At 42.9% G+C, this 20,491-nt stretch overlaps 1 protein-coding gene across 1 annotated transcript in view; it reads left to right on the top strand.

The window, feature by feature from the left end:
* Positions 1-19,102, top strand: part of b4galt4 (UDP-Gal:betaGlcNAc beta 1,4- galactosyltransferase, polypeptide 4) — a 46,732-nt gene extending 27,630 nt beyond the window's left edge. Inside the window, exons 6-7 of the mRNA XM_080203980.1 lie at positions 7,398-7,502; positions 13,382-19,102. Of these exons, the coding sequence (XP_080060106.1) occupies positions 7,398-7,502; positions 13,382-13,526 (250 nt within the window). The 3' untranslated portion in view covers positions 13,527-19,102. The remainder of the gene's footprint in view (positions 1-7,397; positions 7,503-13,381) is intronic.
* The last annotated feature ends 1,389 nt before the right edge of the window (positions 19,103-20,491 follow it).

Here is a 20,491-nt window from a genome sequence, read left to right as displayed (position 1 = left end):
TGTCAGGGGCTGGGAGAAGGGATTTCATGGGCTGCAACCAGCTCCCGGAACGTACTTTGAACAAGCCTGGTTTGTAACATTGCATGTGTGATTTCATCAAAGGGAAAAGCTTGGATTTAGTTTGCACTTGCCACATCCAGAGCTGTTCAGTCAATGTTTTATTATTTTATAAACAAAATACAGCAAGCAATGAGATAAGTGATTAGACAATCTGGTGTAGCCACATTTGTTGAGCGATTACTATTGGAAAGCACAATTCTCCTCCGGCAATATGCCACCTTTTATTGACATTGTACAGCCTTTTGGACTCCCAGCTTAAGTTCAACAATTTTAGATCACAAATTCTGCCTCCGTCTTGTTTGTTTTTTTTTGCTGACTTGGATTTGCATTTAGGTTCATGGTTGCAGCCATTCATAGCTCATCTGGATACACCTTTTTATGTACTATACCTATTTCCACTCTCTTCTCCATTTAAACCATGAAACCACTTGTCATTTCATCTCTCCTGCCCTCCAGTTTTGTCCCCCTCCCATTCCCCTCTTCCACTGGCTCAAAATCTTTTCCATTTCTAGCTTTGATGAAAAGTCATTGATTTAAAACATTGACTCTGTTTGTTTCTCTGTCTGATGCTGCCTGACCTGTTGACTATTTCCAGCATTTCCTGCTTTTTGTTATGAATTTTAGATTTCCAGCATCTGCTGTAATTTGCTTTTGTATTTTTTAAATCTCTTTTTCCATCCCCCTGTACAGAGTTGGGGCATCAGTTTAATACCTAATTTGAAAGAGAGCACATTTAACAATGAAGTTCTGATCTACTTGTGTATCTTTCTGCCCCAGGAATTTGGAGATGGGCAAAGAGAGAGAGAGACAGAGCTCTCCCCAGTCTGATGCAAAGACCTCACTCTCTAACAGCAATCATTGCTTCCTGCTAGAAGTTGATAATGCTGAGAGGGTGGAAGGAAGCTCTTCTTCTTACTCAACGGGCTGTTGACCAATTTTGCACAAAAATAAATTGAATTTCAACAAATGTTGAGGTTTTAAGGAAAGAAATAATTACTTAGCAAAAATACAGCAACTTGTAGCAATAAAATGTGAAGTTTAAAAAGAGAGTCATAAGAATAACCAGTATGTTTATCTGGCTGAGTGGGTGCCAGCAGAGTTCATGCATACCATGCAGCAGGTCATTGAGCATGCTGCGCAGCCTACCATGTTGTCATTTCGGTCTAGTTTTGCACCAAAATATCAGGATTGGTTATTTGTTCTAGTCCTTTTGGAATGATGTCCAACTAAACTGGTTGTTGATTAGTTGTTTAGCTTTCACGTTGCTTATATGATTCCCACCAGTTTATTGATAAAGTATTGTGAAATGATCAACTGCCTATGAAAGGAAGTGTTAACTTATAGAATCCCTGCAGTGCAGAAGGAGGCCATTCAGCCCATTGAGCCTGCACTGACAACAATTCCACCCTATCCCCGTAACCCCACACATTATACTCTACTGGACCCCCTGACACTAAGGGGCAATTTAGTGTGGTCAACCACATCTTTCATTCCTCAAATCCTCCGTTCCACACCCCAACCCTCCCTTCCACAAAATATACCGAAACTCTCCCTCCACTCCATTCTCCCAAAACTCTTCACTCCATTCCCCCAAACCAATCTACATAATTCTCCCAAAGCTCTCCCCTCCACACCATTCCCCCCAACTATATCAAGCTTTTATGCAAATTTAGCTAAGCTATTACATGAATTAATTGACCTCGAATCACTGAAGGAAGGGAATGCTGAATTTACTCGGGAGTGGAGAGTTCACTGAGTTTAGCATTTTTCAACAAACGTTGAAATATGTGATGGGATTTTCAGTAGGCAGTGGGGCCAGAATCAATTGACGTGCAGCCTCACAATTTCACACCATCGTACTGCTTCAGCACCACTATCTTGACCCTGAGCTATTTTTAGGGAGGGTGGATCAGGGTTGGAATGATGACTCATCCTCCAACGTAGCTAGCCAGTTGAAAGGCCTACTAAAGTCCCTTTCCATCACTGACAGGGATTCCACTCAGCGTGCGGGCTTTGCACATCAGGTTGAAACAAGGCCAGGGTGCCACAGTTACCCCACCCCACCCAACCCTTAATTATCATGGTTACTTGGCAATAGTTGTGGGCACTAACCATCCTGTGAAGATGTTGTCCTTCCATTATTATGACTAGAAGCCTGTGACTATCCTTAGATTTGAAAAAATCTGCTCTCTTCATTGATTGATGTGACAGGTATTGGGATACAGTGAAAAATGTTATATCTTGTGAGCTATATAGACAAAACACACAGTTCATAGAGTACATAGGGGAGAAGGAAAGGATAGGGTGCAGCATACAGTGTTGCAGTTACCGATAGGGTGAGGAGAAAGATCAGCTTGATCTGTGATTGGACCATCCAAAAGTCTGATGGCAGCCAGGAGCACTATTAGAAGTTTAAAAGAGTTAGTGTACAGTTTTAAGAGTATAGATTGAGAGTAAAAATGGTGTTGGAGGTTATGCTGGAGGCAGCTTGCTAGACATTGCCATGCTGTGGTGCCATCTTGAACCATCATCAGAGAAAGCTTCCATATCAAGATGCCCTGTCTTGCCCCGTATCCAAGTAGCAGCTCTCATCTTGGACCTCCAGTCTTGACAACCTGCCCGCCATCTTTAATTGAATGGTGAGACCCTTCCTTGGCTATTAATTGCCTCATTCTTTAAAAATTGAGGTGGGCATGTCAGGAACATGATGGGCAGGTTCCTGACCTGGGAACAAAAATTCCCACTGAAGAATTCTACAGCAAACTGTATGCTAGTAAACCTGCCCTGAGGCCGCCAAATATTACTGGTGATTGCAATTACTGGGTGTGGCCTCACCATTCTAGATAATCTTACATTAAGGTTATTTGCAGGCACAGCTGAATATCTCATTAGACGTTGTCATCAGAGATGACTCCTGAACCTTTTTCTTTGGAGAGGCACATAGACTGCTTGCCAATAAATCACCAGGCCGAGCTGGCTATTCTTTTTTCTTCTTCCATCTGTCCCTTTACCTCATTGGAAAGTCGGACTCATTGCAAGCTGTAATTTCCTGGCTGGGAGGTCCTGAAAAGCTGCTTCTTTTCAGGGCAACTGATCTTTTTCTCTGACGTTTTGGTTAAATACATCCAACAGATCTTCATGTGATAATACTCAGTGCAAGTGTTTCGGATTTACCATGATTAAGGCCCTGTGACTCCTCACTTTGTTGGAAAGTGAAGGTTTGTAGATCTTGTTTTTAAATTAATCTGCTGACAGTAAGCCCTTTTAAACATTTAAAAGGATGTTATAATGGTTAGCGTTGCTGCCTCACAGCACCAGTGACTGGCTTCAGTTTCAGCATTGGGTCACTGTCTGTGTGGAGTCTGCATGTTCTCCTTGTGTCTGCGTGGATTTCCTCCCAGGTGCTTCTGTTTCCTCCAGCTGTCCAAAGGTGTGCAGGGCAGATGGATTAACCATAATAAAAGTGTGGGGTTACAGGGGGATAGCCTGGATAGGATGCTGTTTCGGAGAGTCAGTACGGACTCGATGGGCCGATGGCCTTTTTCTACACTGTGGGGATTCTATGATTGTATGTTAGGTTTTGAGGATGCTTTAATCTCTAAATTGAAGTCTGCATGCACTCAGCATTAATTTGTTCTTTAATCGCTCAGGCAAGAGGAGAAAATCAATTGAGGAAATATGTATTAAAGAATAAAAGTAATATTTAACAAGCTAGCCAGCAACTTTACTGGTGACAATGGTTCTTGCTTCCTGTTCAGTCTAGGGTGTGAGGCAAAGCTTGGGGCTGGAGACCAGGATGGGACCGGACCGACCGTTACTACTTAAATCAGTTTCCGTTTGCACAATAGATCTTTCTAGTTCACCTCTGAGTCAGATATTGAGTACCATTGATAAGTTTTAATTGCTACACTCAGACAGCTGAACCTCGGTTAGCTTGCGGCATTCGCTCTGTAATTAAATCATAAATGCCTTTACATAGCTTGGGACCAAATGGTGTTTCCCGCTTGTCCAAATAAAGAGTCATGTAGTGTAATAGTGTCTTGCATTGATTACAATTAAGCAGAAGATAATAGAACCATAGAACTTTTACAATACAGAAAGAGGCCACTAGACCTCTCGAGTCGCCACCGAGAACTATCCCCTCCCGTCCGCCTTCTACTGAAAGAGTATCCCACCAGGCCCACCCCATCCCTGCAACCCTATGCATCCGCCATGGCCAATCCATCTAACCTACACATCTTCGGACTAATATTTGGTTAATTTATATAATTTGATTACTTGCATAATTAAACTACGAGCTAATTGTTAAACCTAAACTTTTCTACGAGATGCTCAAGTTGTTTCACTGGGAAAGAGCTACAAGGTGTTACATTCTTCTGAGTGACGTTAGAAGCATCTGCGCTGACAGTGGATAGAATGCTGGTCTCCGAGTGCAAGTGTTGAGAATGTTGAGTTGTAAACTAGTAATTTGATTCCAACATAGAAGGACTGGATACAAACAAATTACTAATCATCATTTCTGAGTATAACTTCCTTGTAATTCGTATTGTCACTGAGATGGACATTAAGGGGAGAAGGGTTTTTAAGAGGCTGTCTGCCAAAATCTGTAAGATAAGAGAAAGCAGATAGAGGTAGCCCATCTCTGGTTCAGCACATAGGAACACAGGTGGGAACTCACATTCAGATTTTAAAGACCAAAGTTGCAGTTTATTTTTGTTACTGGTCTTTACAGAGATTGTAACAGATTACAGTTCCATCTTCTTGCTAGATACTACACTTGAAACAGGCACGCAAGAAACCACAGACACCCTAGAGTACAGAAAGAGGCCATTCAGCCCATCAAGTTTGCACCAACCACAATCCCACCCAGGCCCTATCCCCATATCCCTACATATTTACCCGCTAACCCTTCCAACCTACGCATCTCAGGATACTAAGAGCAATTTTGGTATGATCAATCAACCTAACCTGCACATCTTTGGACTGTGGGAGGAAACCAGAGCACCCGGAGGAAACCCATGCAGACACGAGGAGAATGTGCAAACTCCACACAGACAGTGACCCAAGCCGTGAATGGAACCCAGGCCCCTGGAGCTGTAAAGCAGCAATGCTAACCACTGTGCCACCATCATCAACTTCATCACTGGAATGGAATGGGTTAGGTACAAACCTGAAGACTTATCCATATCTATAGTATAGTATAGTAGGAAGGACCATTAAAGAAAAGGGAGGTTGAGATTAAAGATTCAGATTTGAATTTGGTATAATCAGTGTTTTGCTCCCAGGTGCAGTTATGGAGGGCTGATCTCACTCAAATGATAGAGGTACTGGAGAGGACATTTATAAGATGATATCAGAAATACATGGATAGATATGTCAGGAAGTGATTTATAGGATGGGTCTTTCTCTTGGGGGTGGGGTGAGTAGAAGAGCAAACTTGGCTTTATACAATTTAACTATAAATCTGAGCCTGCATCAACCTGTATGATGGTGACTTTTCTTCAATGTCCTATCTTCAAATAGAAAATAGAAGCTTATTGAAAGTGTGACTAAAAGTACTCCATTTACTTTCCGTCTGCTGAAGGACTAACTTGGTGTTGCTAAAACGTTAGGTGGGTTCAGATTGTTACATTGGAAGCAGCTTCAAAACATTTCATTCAACAAGGTGGTATGAGGTGTTCTTGCACACAATTGATAGTAATTTATGACTGTTCAATCACATTCGAAGACACAGTTAGCAGCAAGGGTGTGGATCAGGGAAAGAGAGAAAACTAATTTCCCTCTCTGGAATGAGACATGTTAAAATGGTTAATCTAATTACAATGCTGAATGGACACATATTGGGCCTGATTTTACCAATAGGAAGCGAAGGGCCGGATCCGGACGTAAAATGGGTCTGAGCCCGGAATCCTTGTTCCAGCGCGCCCATACGCTTTTTGCCAGCTCCGATCTGGTCCGCGCTGTGGGGCGGGGCTTAGCGCCGCCAGAACGATTGGAGCTGTGAACTGCACGTGCGCAGTTCAAAAAAAATCTGAAACAGCACGCCTGAGCCCAAGAAACAAAGTAAGAAGTCTCACAACACCAGGTTAAAGTCCAACAAGTTTATTATAAATACCTGGTGCTGTGAGACTTCTTCCTGTATTTACCCCAGTCCAACGCCAGCATCTCCACATCATGAAAGACAAAAATAGCAGAGAGAGCAGGGAAGAGATTAGCCACAATTGGCACCCCCCCCCTCCCCCTTGCGATCGGACACCCCTGGGGGCAGCCCCCCCACCCCCCGCCCTTCCCCAGCAATCAGACCCCTCCCCTGGGAGGCAGGCTCTCCCCCCGCCCCCCCCCCCCCACCCCCCCCCCCCCCCCACCTTCCCTCAGCAGAGCACACCCCCAACCTACCTCTATCGCTGCTCTCCCTCCACCATCCTTCAGACCTCCACTCATTAGAGAGCCTGCAGCACCTTCCTAGCCTTCCACTGGCGTCTCCCGGGGGAGGGGGGCTCAGTTGGATCTCTGGTTGGGGGGGGGGTGATGGAGATTCTCCCAAGTCCATCCTTCCCCCACCATCCTCCACCGGCAGATGCACGTGGAAGGCCAGGAAGGTGACGAGCGCAGGCCAGAAGACTGGTGGAGGGAGATTGAGTGAGTAGGTTGGGGGTGTGCTCTGTCGAGGGGGGCCTGCCTCCTGAGGAGGGTCTGACCGGGGTTGTCTGACTGGGAGGGGGGCTGCTTGCCAGGGGGTTCTGACAGGGGTGGGAGGAGTGTGCTCTGCCGAGGGGGGGGCCTGCCTCCCGGGGGGCGGTGGGGGGGGGGGGGGGGGCGGTGGGGGGGGGGGGGCGGTGGGGGGGGGTCGGATCGCGGGGGAGCGAGTGTGCTGGGTTGGTTAGTGGGGGGGCCTGTGACGAGTGTTCGAGGAGGATGGGCTTTGTAGGTTCCTCTGCAGAATAGGAATCACCTTCAGATTTTTATTCTGCAGGTTGATAACAGCGCGGATCTGGAATGGATCCAAAGACGGTAAAGTGGGATTTGGCGGTAGATTTGGGAGTGCGGTTCATTTAAGTCGATTTCAAATGCAGGCTAGTGCATTTAACTCATCCGCGCCCAAATCGGGTGTGGGTAAAGGCGTGATCTGCTCGGATTCAGGTGCAGATCATGTTACAGGCCCGGTGCCCAAATTTACCACGATTTTGCGCCCAAAAATGGGTGAGAATTTTTGGTAAAATCAGGCCCATTAACTCTAAATAAAACAAAAAGAAAGGGACTACCTTTCTTCCTTGACAGTGTAATTTTATTTATATTGCTTAAGTAGCAATAATCAATTTTAATTTTTCCCCCCACAGAGTTCAGCTACAAAAAATGAAAATTGTCCGTCCCCCTCTAGAAGTTGCCAGATACACAATGACTTTCCACACGAGAGATCATGGTAACGAAGTTAATCCTGCCAGGTAGGTAGATTCCATTCAGTGGGAGCGCCTCAAGCCAACATTTACTTTTCTAACAGTATAAATTGATGTCATAAATGTAAGATGTACACGGGTCACACTATCACCACATGGCAAGACAAACCATGGTGATTTATGCCTGAAACTCTTTGTACTTAGTGCAAACCACCTGTGAGCTGCATGGACAAATGTTTTGACCTTTATAGGGTTACTATCATTTTTATAAACATCAACTTTTTATAGCCTTTTGAGGCCAGTACAATTGTTACGGTATAGTTTTATTGTTCATCAATTTCTACTGTTCCCCTTTTCCCTGCTTCATCAGTAGCATTAGAATGATGGCAATTCAAAAATACATCCCAAAATGAAAGCAAATTGATTCTAGAAATTTGAGGTAAAATCTTAAAATGCTGGCGGAAAAAGAACTTTGCAAACCTGTGGAGAAAGAACCAGAGGTAATGTTTTGAGTCAAATGCCGCTTATGAGTTCTTCCAACACTTTGTTTTTACTTCACCCTCCTGCCCCCAAACTGAAGAAGAAATGTAGAAAATGCCAACCGTTTATAAACATCCTTTTAAAAAAGTCTACAAAGATGTTGTAGTTCAGGTTTCATTTAGTTCAAAATATATTATTCCTTTTAAAATGGGTTTGTGCTTGATGTTGTTGCACATTTAAAGATCAAATGCAAGTGTTACGAGCAAACAAATGTATGAATAAAGAGCAGGAGTAGGCCATTCAGCCCCTCGAGCCTGCACCGCCATTTAATAAGAATATGGCTGATCTGATAGTAACCTCAAATCTGCATCCTGCCTACCCCTGATAACTATCACCGCCTTCCTTGTCAAGAACCTATCCATCTCAACCTTAAAAATATTCAAAGACTGGTTACACTGCCTTTTCAGGAAGAAAGTTCTAAAGATTCATTGCCCTCAGAGAAATATTTGTTTCATCTTCCTTTCTAAATGAACAACACATTTTTAAACAGTGACACCTAGTTCTAGATCCTCCCACAAGAGGCAACTTTGTCTCAGGATTTTGTGTGTTTCAATTAAGTTGTTTCTTACTCTTCTAAGCTCCAGCAGATACAAACCTCGCCTCTGCAGCCTTTCCTCATCAGACAATTTACTCATTCCAAGTCTGGTAAACCTTTTCTGAACTGCTTCCAACACATTTACATTCTTCATTAAATAAAATAGACAATTCTGTACACACTGTACTAGATGTGATCCGACTAGTGCTCTGTGTAATCGAAGGATAACCTCCCTACTATTATATTCAATTCCCCTCGCACTAAATGATAACATTCTATTAGCTTTCCTAATTACATGCTGTACCTGCATAATAGTTTTTTGTTATTCACACTCTAAGGCATCCAGATTCCTGTGCAGCTTCAAGCTCTGCAATCTCTCACCATTTTGATAATGTTTTGTTTTATTTGCCTAGCCCAAATGGACAATTTCACATTTTCCCCACTTTATGATCCATTTGCCAGATATTTGCCTATCACATAACTTACCAATGTGTTTTTGCAGCCTCTTTATGTTCTCTTCATAACTTGCTTTCTTACTTATCTTCCAATCCTCAGCAAATTTGACAACTGTCACTTCAATTCCTTTACCCAAGTCATTTATATAAACTGTTTTTAAGTCCCAGCACCAATCCCTGCAGCACATTAATCATTACATCTTGCCAACCTGAAAAAAAACTCACTTATGCCTATTCTCTGCTTCCCATTAGCCAGCTAATCACCTATCCATTCCAATATGTTACTCGTGTACAATATAATTTTCCACAATAACCTTCAATGTGATACTTTAACAAATGCCTTCTAGAAATCTAAGTATGGTACATCTACCAGTTCCCCTTTATCCACAGTACAATGCTTTTTCTATTTTTTTCAAAGGATGCGGATATTTAAAGTTTATTAATGTCACAAGTAGGCTTACATTAATTCCACAATGAAGTTACTGTGAAAATCTCCTAGACACCACACTTTGGCAGCGCCTGTTTGGGTTTAGCATAAATTTAGCATGACCAATGCATCTAACCAGGACTGAGGGAGGAAATCAGAGCACCCGGAGTTACCCTATGCGGACATGGAGAGAATGCACAGACTCCACACAGACAGTGACCCAAGTTGGGAATCAGACCTGGGTCCCTGGTGCTGTAAAGCAGCAGTGCTAATCACTGTGTCTCCATGCTTGTGGTTGGTAGTCCAGCATTCGTTGCTATCTCTAATTGTCCATTAAAAACTGGTAGTGAGCTGCCTTCATGAACCAGCCCATGTGGTGCAGATGTACCCGCAGTGCTTTCGGGGAGTGAGTTCTAGGATTTTGACCCAGCCACAGTGAAGAAACCGTGAAATATTTACAAGTCAGGATGTCATTTGGCTTGGAAAAGGAAACTTGCAGGCGGTGATGTTACAAAGTATCTGGCCCTTGTCCCTAGATGGTGGTGATCATGGATTTGGAATGTGCTGTCCGGGGAGTCTTGATGAGTTCATGTAGTACATCTTGTAAACGGTACACATTACTGCTATTGTGTTATGGTAGTGGAGGGAGTGAATGTTTGTGGATGGATGCCAGTTGGCCTGACTGCTTTGTCCTGGATGTTTTCGTGCTTCTCAAGTGTTGTTGGAATTCCAGCGTCCCTCTAACTGCCTCACTTGCTGTCGCACCCTCCTGTCCCTGACCACTGATCAAATCAGAAGACCCAATCCTAAGAGGTGTGACCATCTCCTGGAATAAAGTGCCTAGGTACCTTTCTCCCTCTGTAACATGCTGCAATATCTGAACTGCAGCCTCCAGCTCAATAACATGGAGTCGATATTCCTGCAGCTGTAAGCACTTGCTGCAGATGTGTTGCCCTGGATCACACAGCTACCCATCCAGAAACTCCCACATGCTGCAATCGCAGCATATCGCCTGCCATGCCATCCCTGATATATATTAATTAATTTAGAATTAATAAAACCTACACCTCCCAGTAGGTTTGCTACAGTCAGTAAACTACACACTAATAAAGCAATACGGTAGTTATAACACAGATGATGCTTAGTTTCTGATAATACCCAGTTACTGATTTACCTGCTCCTTCTGTACTGATGTGGAAATCAAATATTGCAGGCTAAAAAATGAGTAGAAGAAAAGTGTCATCTCCCTGCCCTTCACCAAACTCCATAATTGGCATACCTTACTTTGGGCAATAAGCATTGCCTGAAATATTTCATTCCCCATGCACCGATTCCCAAATATACTCACTTGATATCTGTGTCATCACTAAGGAGAAAGTTCTGGGGAAACCGAAAGGTCTGAAAGTGGATAAATCACCTGGACTGGATGGACTGCACCCCAGGGTTCTAAAAGAGACAGCTGAGGAAATTGTGGAGGTGATCTTTCAGGAATCATTTGGGGCAGGGAAGGTCCCAGAGGACTGGAAAGTAGCGAATGTAACACGGCGATTGAAGAAGGGAGGGAGGCAGCAGTCGGGAAATTATAGGTCGATTAATATGACTTTGGTCATTGGCAAGATTTTAAAGTCCATTATTAAAGAAGAGATCGCAGAGTACTTGGAAGTGCATGGTAAAGTAGGACTGAGTCAGCGCGGCTTTGTCAAGGAGACGTCATATCTGATAAACCTGTTAGAGTTCTTTGAAGAGGTAACAAGGAAGTTGGATAAAGGAGAACCAGTGGATGTGATTTATTTGGATTTCCAGAAAGCGCAAAAACCCAGTCTGCAGGTGCAGCAGGTGATCAAGAAGGCGAATGGAATGTTGGCCTTTATAGCGAGGGGGATAGACTATAAAAGCAGGGAGGTCTTGCTGCAACTGTACAGGGTACTGGTGAGGCCGCAGCTGGAGTACTGTGTGCAGTTTTGGTCGCCGCACTTGCGGAAGGATATATTGGCCTTGGAGGGAGTGCAGAGGAGGTTCACTAGGCTGATACCGGAGATGAGGGGGTTGGACTATGAAGAGATACTAAATAGGCTGGGTCTGTACTCACTGGAGTTTAGAAGGATGAGGGGGGGATCTTATTGGGACGTATAAGATAACGAAAGGGATGGATAGGGTAGAGGTAGAGAGATTCTTCCCGCTTAGAAAGGATAGCAGGACTAGAGGACACAGTGGTGAATCTCTGGAATTCTCTGCCCATTGAAGTGGTGGAGGCTACCTCACTAAATATATTTAAGTCACAGCTAGATAGGTTTTTGATAGACAAGGGAATTAAGGGTTATGGGGAGAAAGCGGGAAAGTGGAACTGATCCACTTCAGATCAGCCATGATCTTATTGAATGGCGGGGCAGGCTCGAGGGGCTAGATGGCCTACTCCTGCTCCTATTTCTTATGTTCTTATTAAGGCCTTTGACAAGTTGTCACATAGGAGACTGTTAAATAAGCTAAGTGCACGTGATGTTAAGGGTAAGATCCTGGCATGGATAGAGGATTGGTTGACTGGCAGAAGGCAGAGTGGGGCTAAAGGGATCTTTCTCGGATGGTAGCCAGTGACTAGTGGTGTGTCTCAGGGATCAGTGCACAATATACATTAACGATTTGGGGGAAGGAACTGAAGGCACTGTTGCTAAGTATACAGATGATGCAAAGATACGTAGAGGGACAGGTGGTATTGAGAAAGCCGGGGGACTGCAGAAGGACTTGGACAAGTTAGGAGAGTAGACAAAGAAGTGGCAGGTGGAATATAATTTGGAAAAGTGTGAGATTATGCACTTTGGAAGGAGGAATGGAGGCATAGACTATTTTCTAAATGGGGAAATGCTTAGGAAATCAGAAACACAAAGGGACTTGGGAGTCATTGTTCAAGATTTTCTTAAGGTTAACATGCAAGTTAAGTTGGCACTTAGGAAGGCAAATGCAATGGTAGCATTCATGTTGAGAGGGCTAGAATACAAGAGCAGGGATGGACTTCTGAGGCTGTATAAGGCTCTGGTCGAACCTCATTTGGAGTATCATGAGTAGTTTTGGGCTCTGTATCTAAGGAAGGATGTGCTGGCCTTGGAAAGGGTCCAGAGCGGATTCACAAGAATGATCCCTGGAATGAAGAGCTTGTCGTATGAGGAACGGCTGAGGATTCTGGGTCTGTACTCGTTGGAGTTTAGAAGGATGACGGGGGATCTTATTGAAACTTACAGGATACTGTGAGGCCTGGAAAGAGTGGACGTGGAGAGTATGTTTCCACTAGTTGGAAAAACTAGAACTAGAGAGCGCAACCTCAGGCTAAAGGGACGATCCTTTAGAACAGAGATGAGGAAGAAATTCTTCAACCAGATTGGTAAATCTGTGGATATCTTTGCCGCAGAAGGCTGTGGAGGTTAGGTCATTAAGATCAAGATAGATAGGCTCTTGATTGATAAGGGGATCAAGGTTTATGGGGAAAAGGCAGGAGAATGGGGATGAGAAAAATATCAGCCATGATTGAATGGCAGAGCAGACTCGATGGGCCAAGTGGCCTAATTCTGCTCTTACGTCTTATGGTGTCAGACAGGCCAAAATCTCCCCTCACTGACCATGTTACAGGTTTTCTGCATTAAGCATTGTCACTTGTGTCTAACTCTCTATTTTTGCCACCTCTCTGTGTGTTTGGAGCCATGCATTCAAGCTTCCCTGACCTGGCAGAGATCTCAGTAGCTTTCCTCAGCAAGTCATTATAGATCTTACCGAGAGAACCGGAATGAATTAGTTTTGTAAATAGATAATAAAAATTCATTGAATATTTTTTTCCCTGGGTCAAAGGATTTTTTTTCACAGTCTGAACAACAGTCTTTGTTGTATTTATGTTTACTGTTCTAGTGCCTGCACTTGCTCAGTAAATGTTTGTTTTCTTTGTGATGGATCATTGCAGTTCTTATACCACTCTTTGCCTTCACAGGATGGAGCTATTAAGGAGAGTTTCACAAGTCTGGAGTAAAGACGGTTTGAACTCCTGTGTCTACAGAGTGTTGTCAGTGGAACATAAACCCTTGTACATTAACATTACAGTGAATATTGGAGATCCTCGTCACAATCCTGTCTAAATGCAGCATTCCTAATTTCATTGAAGACTTGTGTGGACGATTCTCTTTTTGAGATCAATGAATGAATCTTCAGGTTGCACACCATATTGACATTTATGAAATCAATAGGAATGAGCCAGGGGGCGATGGAACTTGAATCTTTTTTCTTGTCAGCTGGAATGACATTTAGATGATAGGAAAAATTGAAATACAATTCAAACACAATATACCTTCTTTAACTTGGGTGTTGAGGATTTCCGGCTTAAAATCCTGCAACTCCCTATCCAAAAGACTACCTTTGCTCCGTGGACTATAACCAGACATGCTAGCTGTTGAAGGATAGAGGATCATTGTTGGCCTCGCTAATGCTGCCATACCCCAAGAAGAAGGATATAGTTTTAAAATATTTCTGACAATCATATTGAAATTTGGGTCTTGATACTCCCATTTTGAAGACTGCCACCAGTGCTTTGTGGCACCATCGGAAAGGAAAGCTTGCTTTTATATCTTGCTTTTCACAACCACTGGACGACTTAAAAGCTCTTTTTACAGCCAATGAAGCACTTTTTGAAGTGCAGTCAGTGTCGTAATGCAGGAAATATGGCAGCTAAATTGTGCACAGCAAGCTCCCACCAACAGCAATATGACCCTGACCTGGTAATCTGTTTTTGATTGTTTGAGATTGCTGAGTGTGGAATAATTATTGGCCAAGGCACCAGGGATAAGTCCCCTGCTTCTCTTCGGAATACTGTCTTGGGAGATTTGCCATCCTTCCAAGCTGATAAATGCGAGTTTGATTCAATGTCTCAACTGAGAGATAGTACTTCTGACAATGCAGTGCCAGCTCCATACCGCTTTGCATTGTCAGAAGTACTGTCAGTTTTGATTTATTTTTTGTGAGACTTGAAAGCAAAGTCTTGTGACTCGAAGTGTGAGTGCTAACCACTGTGCCACTGCTGATAGTCCATCAGTAAACTCGGATGTGTAATCCAACAAGTGCTGTTACCAACTGCTAGTAATTGAGGACTCCTACATTGCATCAGTTGTAATACCTTTCTCCCTTGAGTTCCAAGTTCTGACTTTACAGGACTGGCATGAGTTCTCCTTCTGTAATTACCTGACAATGTTTGGTTGTGCTAACTTTCTATTCCAAATGTGTGCTTTTTTTAAAAAAAATACTTTTTTAAAGAACTCACTGGGATTAAAAGGGGACCAAAGCCTTAGGTAAAAATAATTACTTTTAGACTCATTTTTGTATCTTCTGTTTTAAGCACGATAAATGATTTTCTGTCATCTGCCTCTCATGAATTATAATCAGTTCTTGCTGAGAATAATGGGTGTAATCATGTGGGCTCTCTCTTCCTGTATAAAGTTCATCCCTTTTGACTATCAGCATTAGATTAGAGTTTACAACACAGAAGGAGGCTCTTCAGTCCTCCATCAAATATCTCTTCATTCTAATCCCATGTTCCCGCACTTTAACCATAGCCTTGTATGGCATTTCAAGTGCTCATCTAAGTATGTGAGGATTCTATCATCTCTTTCAGGTGGTGAGTTCCAGATTCCCACCGCCCTCTGGTGAAAACGCTGTTCCACAAATCCCATCTAAATTTCCAGCTCCTTAGCTTAAATCTGTACCCCCTTCATTATTGACCCCTCTACTAAGGGGAAAGATTCCTTTCTCATTACCCTATCTATGTCCCTCAATTCTGAACACCCCAATCAGCTCTCCCATCAGCCTTCTCTGTTTCAAAGAAGACAACACTACCTGTTGAGGCCAGGCAAGCTCCTGGTGAATCTCCTCTGCACCTTGTCTAGTGCAATCATGTCCTTCCTATAGTGTGGTGACCAAAATTGCATACTATACCCCAGCTATAGCTTAGCAAGCATTTTATACAACTCCATCATAATCTCCCTGCTTTTGTATTCTGTGCTAATTAAGGGAAGTATCCCATATACCTTCTTACCCACATTATCTACCTGCCCTGCTGCTTTCAGGTTTCTTTGGACATGCACCCCAAGGTCCCTCTGGTCCTCTATACTCCCTAGCCTTCTACTGTTCATTTTGTATTCCCTTGCCTTGTTAGCCCTCCCACAATGAATCTCCTCTCACATTTTCAGGGGTCAAATTCCAATTACTGAATTTACTAAAGGTGCCGTCAGGAGGAATTCAGAGCCTTCAGTAATTGTTTAATTACTTGACATCTGAGAAGTTACTATTGTGGAACTGCCATCACCTGTTGCTCTGAACAGTGGAAACCACCCCTCCTCCCCCCGCCAATCATTGAAACGTAATACTACTTCCACAATATTTCTTTGTCGTGTTTGTCACTCATCATAATTTGTTTTAAGATGGATGGCCTGAACTGCACCCTGTTGACAGAAGAGAAGAGTGTTTGCATTTGAGAATCGCAGTGGGCTTGGGTGATTCGCCCTTACAGTCCACAAGTTTACTATCCAAAGCTGGAGCCCTGCAATGATCAACAACAGTTCTCTGATGTTTAGGTAAATGAGTTATAAAGGGGATATGCTTTTGTATTTCAGTGGTGAAGGATCCTTCAGTGCCAATGTTTCTTCGGCTGGCCGTTGAAATTGCGACAGTCCTGCAGTACACAAAGTCCACCAGTTTATGTTCCAGCTGCAATAATACTTTGCTTCCCCCCGACCCAGCCTCCACCCCTATAGTTGTCCAAAGAGGGATAATCTGAAAATGTTTGAATGATTTTGAGGAATGGATATCAGGGCTAACCTGGCAAAACCTGAGACGGCTGGTCACCCGAAGTGAAGGAAGTATTTAATCTGCTTAGAACTCTCAGACCTGACCTGGGAATGCTTGATGCTAGCCCTTGATGCCTGAAATTAGATTTCTTTCATTCCTCAGATCCTTTGTATTGAGCACAAAGGGGAGCAACTCGAGATTTGTCCACCTGTGCTCATCCTGGGACTTAGATCAGGAATTCCACTCCTTTAAGAAGGGGTACTGGGATATTCCCAAAGGGAGTATCAGTGTGTCACTGGACTGCCTTTCACCTACGTATCCTCAAAGTGCAGCTCCATGCTGGGAGCCAAGAGGATGATAAATTTGCCCTTTGGTTTCATCATAGAAATAAACAACTATTGCAATCTCTGTATGTAATGCAGATAGTGTGGGGAAACAGTTCTCCAAAAGAGGTAGCAGAGGCAGGGTTGTGGAATCTGGCTGATGTTGGTTAATGTTTAACTATTATATACACAGTAATTTAGTAAATTGTGCAAATACAATGAACTATGCAAGAAGAACAGATATTCCGTTTTGTAGCTATTATATTTTTTAATGCTGTGTTGACTAAAATGCAGTTTCTCGTGGTGTTTTACTGTAGTTCCAGAAATATATAGATGGAACATTCAATAATCTAGGGCTACACTAAAATAAATTGCAGATTAATGTACAATGGTCAATATACATGATCTGGGTCCTGAGATGTAGATAAATGAAAACCGCAATGCTGTGTAAATCACACAGAGTAATTGTGTACACTAAATACCTTTGTTCTGCCAAAGAAAGTTGGAAAATGTATGAAATAGCAGTGGGATCAGCTCAGACATTAGGCCCACTGGAAAATGTATGGGGCCCATCATGCAGACAACTCTGACACAATTGAGTGGACCCCTTTAGCAAAACACTAACAGAGGGGAGCAGCAGATGCTGTGCTTGTCTCTTCAGCATCTCTAACAGCCACCTAACCAGGGCAACATTTGTGAAGCAGACACCTTCAAATGGAGCCAGGCGGAAGAAGAGTGTTCCCCTATTTCACAGACATTGTGATTGATCAACCCCCTCCCCACCATCTCTAATCACCACCAACTCTGCTGCCCCCACCCCCAACAAGGATTTCCCTGAGGGCTGCTATCAACAAAACAACTGAAATCAATATTTTGTGTGACAAGTTGCCTCTCAAGGCACAACAAGCTCAAGTAATTCATCCCAATTATTCGGATAAAGCCTGAGATCTGAATTTTATGAATCCTTCGGCCTCTGGTTCAGAGCAGGTTGCCTCCACAGCATAAATGGCTTTTTACTCCCTTATTTCCACAGTGCAAATACCATGTTACTGTGGGTAAAGGAAGAAAAAAGTACAGCATTTGAGCTATAAGTAGTTAAATGTGCACTTTTAAAATTTATTATACCTCAAGTCTCTTCATAATTTTCATTATTTTAGTCCTAAGCATTTTAGAGAATTAATGTAGAAATGTTTTCATAAACCATTTTCATGAAATTAGTTCTGCTGCTGGCTATGTTTGGCCATTGTAGAGTAGTACTTTTAATATGAGGGTACGTATAATTGTTATGAACTGCTATCTTTAGTGAAGATTGAGAGCTGCATGCACTGCAATAGAAGGGAAAAAGCCTTGAATTTTAGTAAAATGTTGGATTAATGCCAATGGTATTGCTGCAGATGTCTGTGGTGGGGATCGATGAGAACAATGATATTAATGTTCTGTTTGTAAAAGCTGACTTTTAGCATGTTGCTCAATGTAAGTATTGCATCACTGTCATGCCATAACACTGTAAATGTTTCCATTAAACACTGAAATACGCAGGCCAGATTATAGGCCATTAAATGTGAAACTCATTGACGTACCTGTGAAAGATTGCTCACTGATAATACCGAACCTTCACTTTTGTATTTTCAATTAAATACTGTCAAGCTGTTATTTCATTGTTAATGGTGCAGTGCAGAAGGTTAAAATTCACTGGCCAGCTGTCAATTTTTACAACCAAAATGGGGTGTGGTGAAAATGGATGGATGATTCATTGCTTCTCAGTTCCTGCCTGACAAAATAGTTGGAATTGTTCCCAAAAGCAACAGTACAGTGTGGAACTCAGCTGATCTCATTTATTTCTATTCAAATGTGATACTCTCTTCAGACAATTGCATTATATCCAAATTGAATTACAACTGAATCCATCTAGATTCTTAATCATTGTCACACTGAATCATAACCTGAAAAATGGCTGCCCAAAATTATCGCCCCAAGTAAATATCCTACTGTGGTATGTTATTTTGCTCAGTCTAGCATGTAATGGGAAAAAATAGACAATTTCAAAAAGCATAGGAAAGCCAAATGTTTCGTTGCATAGATTTCTCACTACCTGCTAAGGTTTAAAATAAGTTGTTTTTCCTCGAGTAGCTGAAATTTCCTCTGACCTCTGCTCCTGGCTACTTGATCATTTTGGCAGAATATCACCTATTTGAAAGTAACTTCCCACCAACCTCCTGATCATAGCTAGGAAAATCCCACTGATAAGAGTGTAACATCAGGAATGGAAGTGTGGCCCAAAACAATTTCTATTGCTCATAGTATTAATAATAAATACTTCCTAGTGATGGCATGATGTTTTACCATTAACTACTACCACCTGAGAAGCATCTCCCCTTCATTATTCCCTAGCCTGGGATAGAAGACCTTTGTGTAAAAGAATTTTTAGGATGGCGAGTGTTTAGCGCCCATGATCCGGAGAATCACTCTGTTAGACATGTTGGCATTTTATACTCAGTTAAGCATTGAGTGGCAACAGATGAATTTCATCCACATTTGGCCAGAAATCTACCACCCCCCCCCCCCCTGCTCCCTCCTCCCCCCCCCCCCCCCCCGGCCTCAGCTCTCAGTCAGCCAAAATGGCTGACAGCGATCCAGGCACAGCATTGCAGTGGCTGGGAGAGGTACTGCAATGCCAACCCTGAGCCTAAATCCCAGAACCAGACATCTGATGAGTACCAGGGGACCTGGGGAGGGTAGGAGGGGTGGTTGCTAGAGGACATTTACTGTTGGAGGGTAAACCCGGGCAGAGCAAGCGAGCTGTATCTCTCTGGTCCCTGAGGGGATGGCACCCCCAGCCTGAAGGGGCCTTCTGATTGAGGAACCCCACCACCACCCCATTTACTTCCTGCCTGAGATTGAGGGCTTCTCACCCTTGGTCAGAGAGCCCTTGCCAGCTATAAACTGAAGCTGGGCAGGAGCAGGCTCTTAAGTGGCCACTTAAGGACCTTGATAGGGGCATGGGAAGGTTTCCCATCTGAGATCCTGTGCATCCCATCCTAGAGTTGCATGTAAGCTGGGGCAGACCGAATCCTGGAGGAAATCCAATCCATGCAATGTAACATTCCTCCCCTGCTGAGCCTTGTGGATTATGAGCAGTGACACCCGTCCATAAAATAATTTTAAAGTTGGGCAGCTCATCAGCCATAAGTTTAATCCATCCTTTCATAAGAACATAAGAAATAGGAGCAGGAGTAGGCCATCTAGCCCTTCGAGCCTGCCCCGCCATTCAATAAGATCATGGCTGATCTGTCGTGGCTCAGTTCCACATTCCCGCCCTCTCCCCATAACCCTTAATCCCCTTGCCTATCAAAAACTCAATCTCAAATCCAATTTCCAATCTCAAAACTAGGCTTTTGATTGATTTTGATTGATTTTTTTAACCGTTGGATGTTTTTTTGTTAATAGAAACTTGTTTTTATATTGCACTGCGAACATCATTAAACAAATTGGTTTTATTGACAAGGCAATTGTTTGGCAGTAAACATCCCATTATGTATTTGAATGGTTCTCGATCATATATTTTAAATTTAGTGTTCAGGTTGGTGAATTGTGTTCCAAAATGATCAATTTTAGAGTGACTACTAGAAAGAATAAATTGTTTTTAATTTTGTATTTGGGTGATTCAGTTGGCAACAATACTGCTGTTATTGAGCATTTTTCAAATAGACAAAAAGTATATTATGAAAATAACTTAGTGTGAATTGGGTAAATAATATGCAATATATCTTTTCTATAAAGCTCTCCAGTGAAAATAGATGGTCGCAATGTTGCCCAGTTGGTTTTATTTAAACTCTTCCTTTCCATTTGTCTATCTTTGTATATTCCTATAAAATGAAGAAATTATCCTTCATCCCAGATTCCAGTCCTGTGCTGTATAAGGGACCATTTTCATAGTATCTGCA

This window comes from Carcharhinus amblyrhynchos, chromosome 15, assembly GCF_965287045.1.
Source record: "Carcharhinus amblyrhynchos chromosome 15, sCarAmb.v2.hapA, whole genome shotgun sequence".
Lineage (NCBI taxonomy): Eukaryota > Metazoa > Chordata > Chondrichthyes > Carcharhiniformes > Carcharhinidae > Carcharhinus > Carcharhinus amblyrhynchos.
The sequence above is the reverse complement of the archived record's forward strand: the minus strand, read 5'-3'. Positions and strand labels throughout refer to the sequence as shown.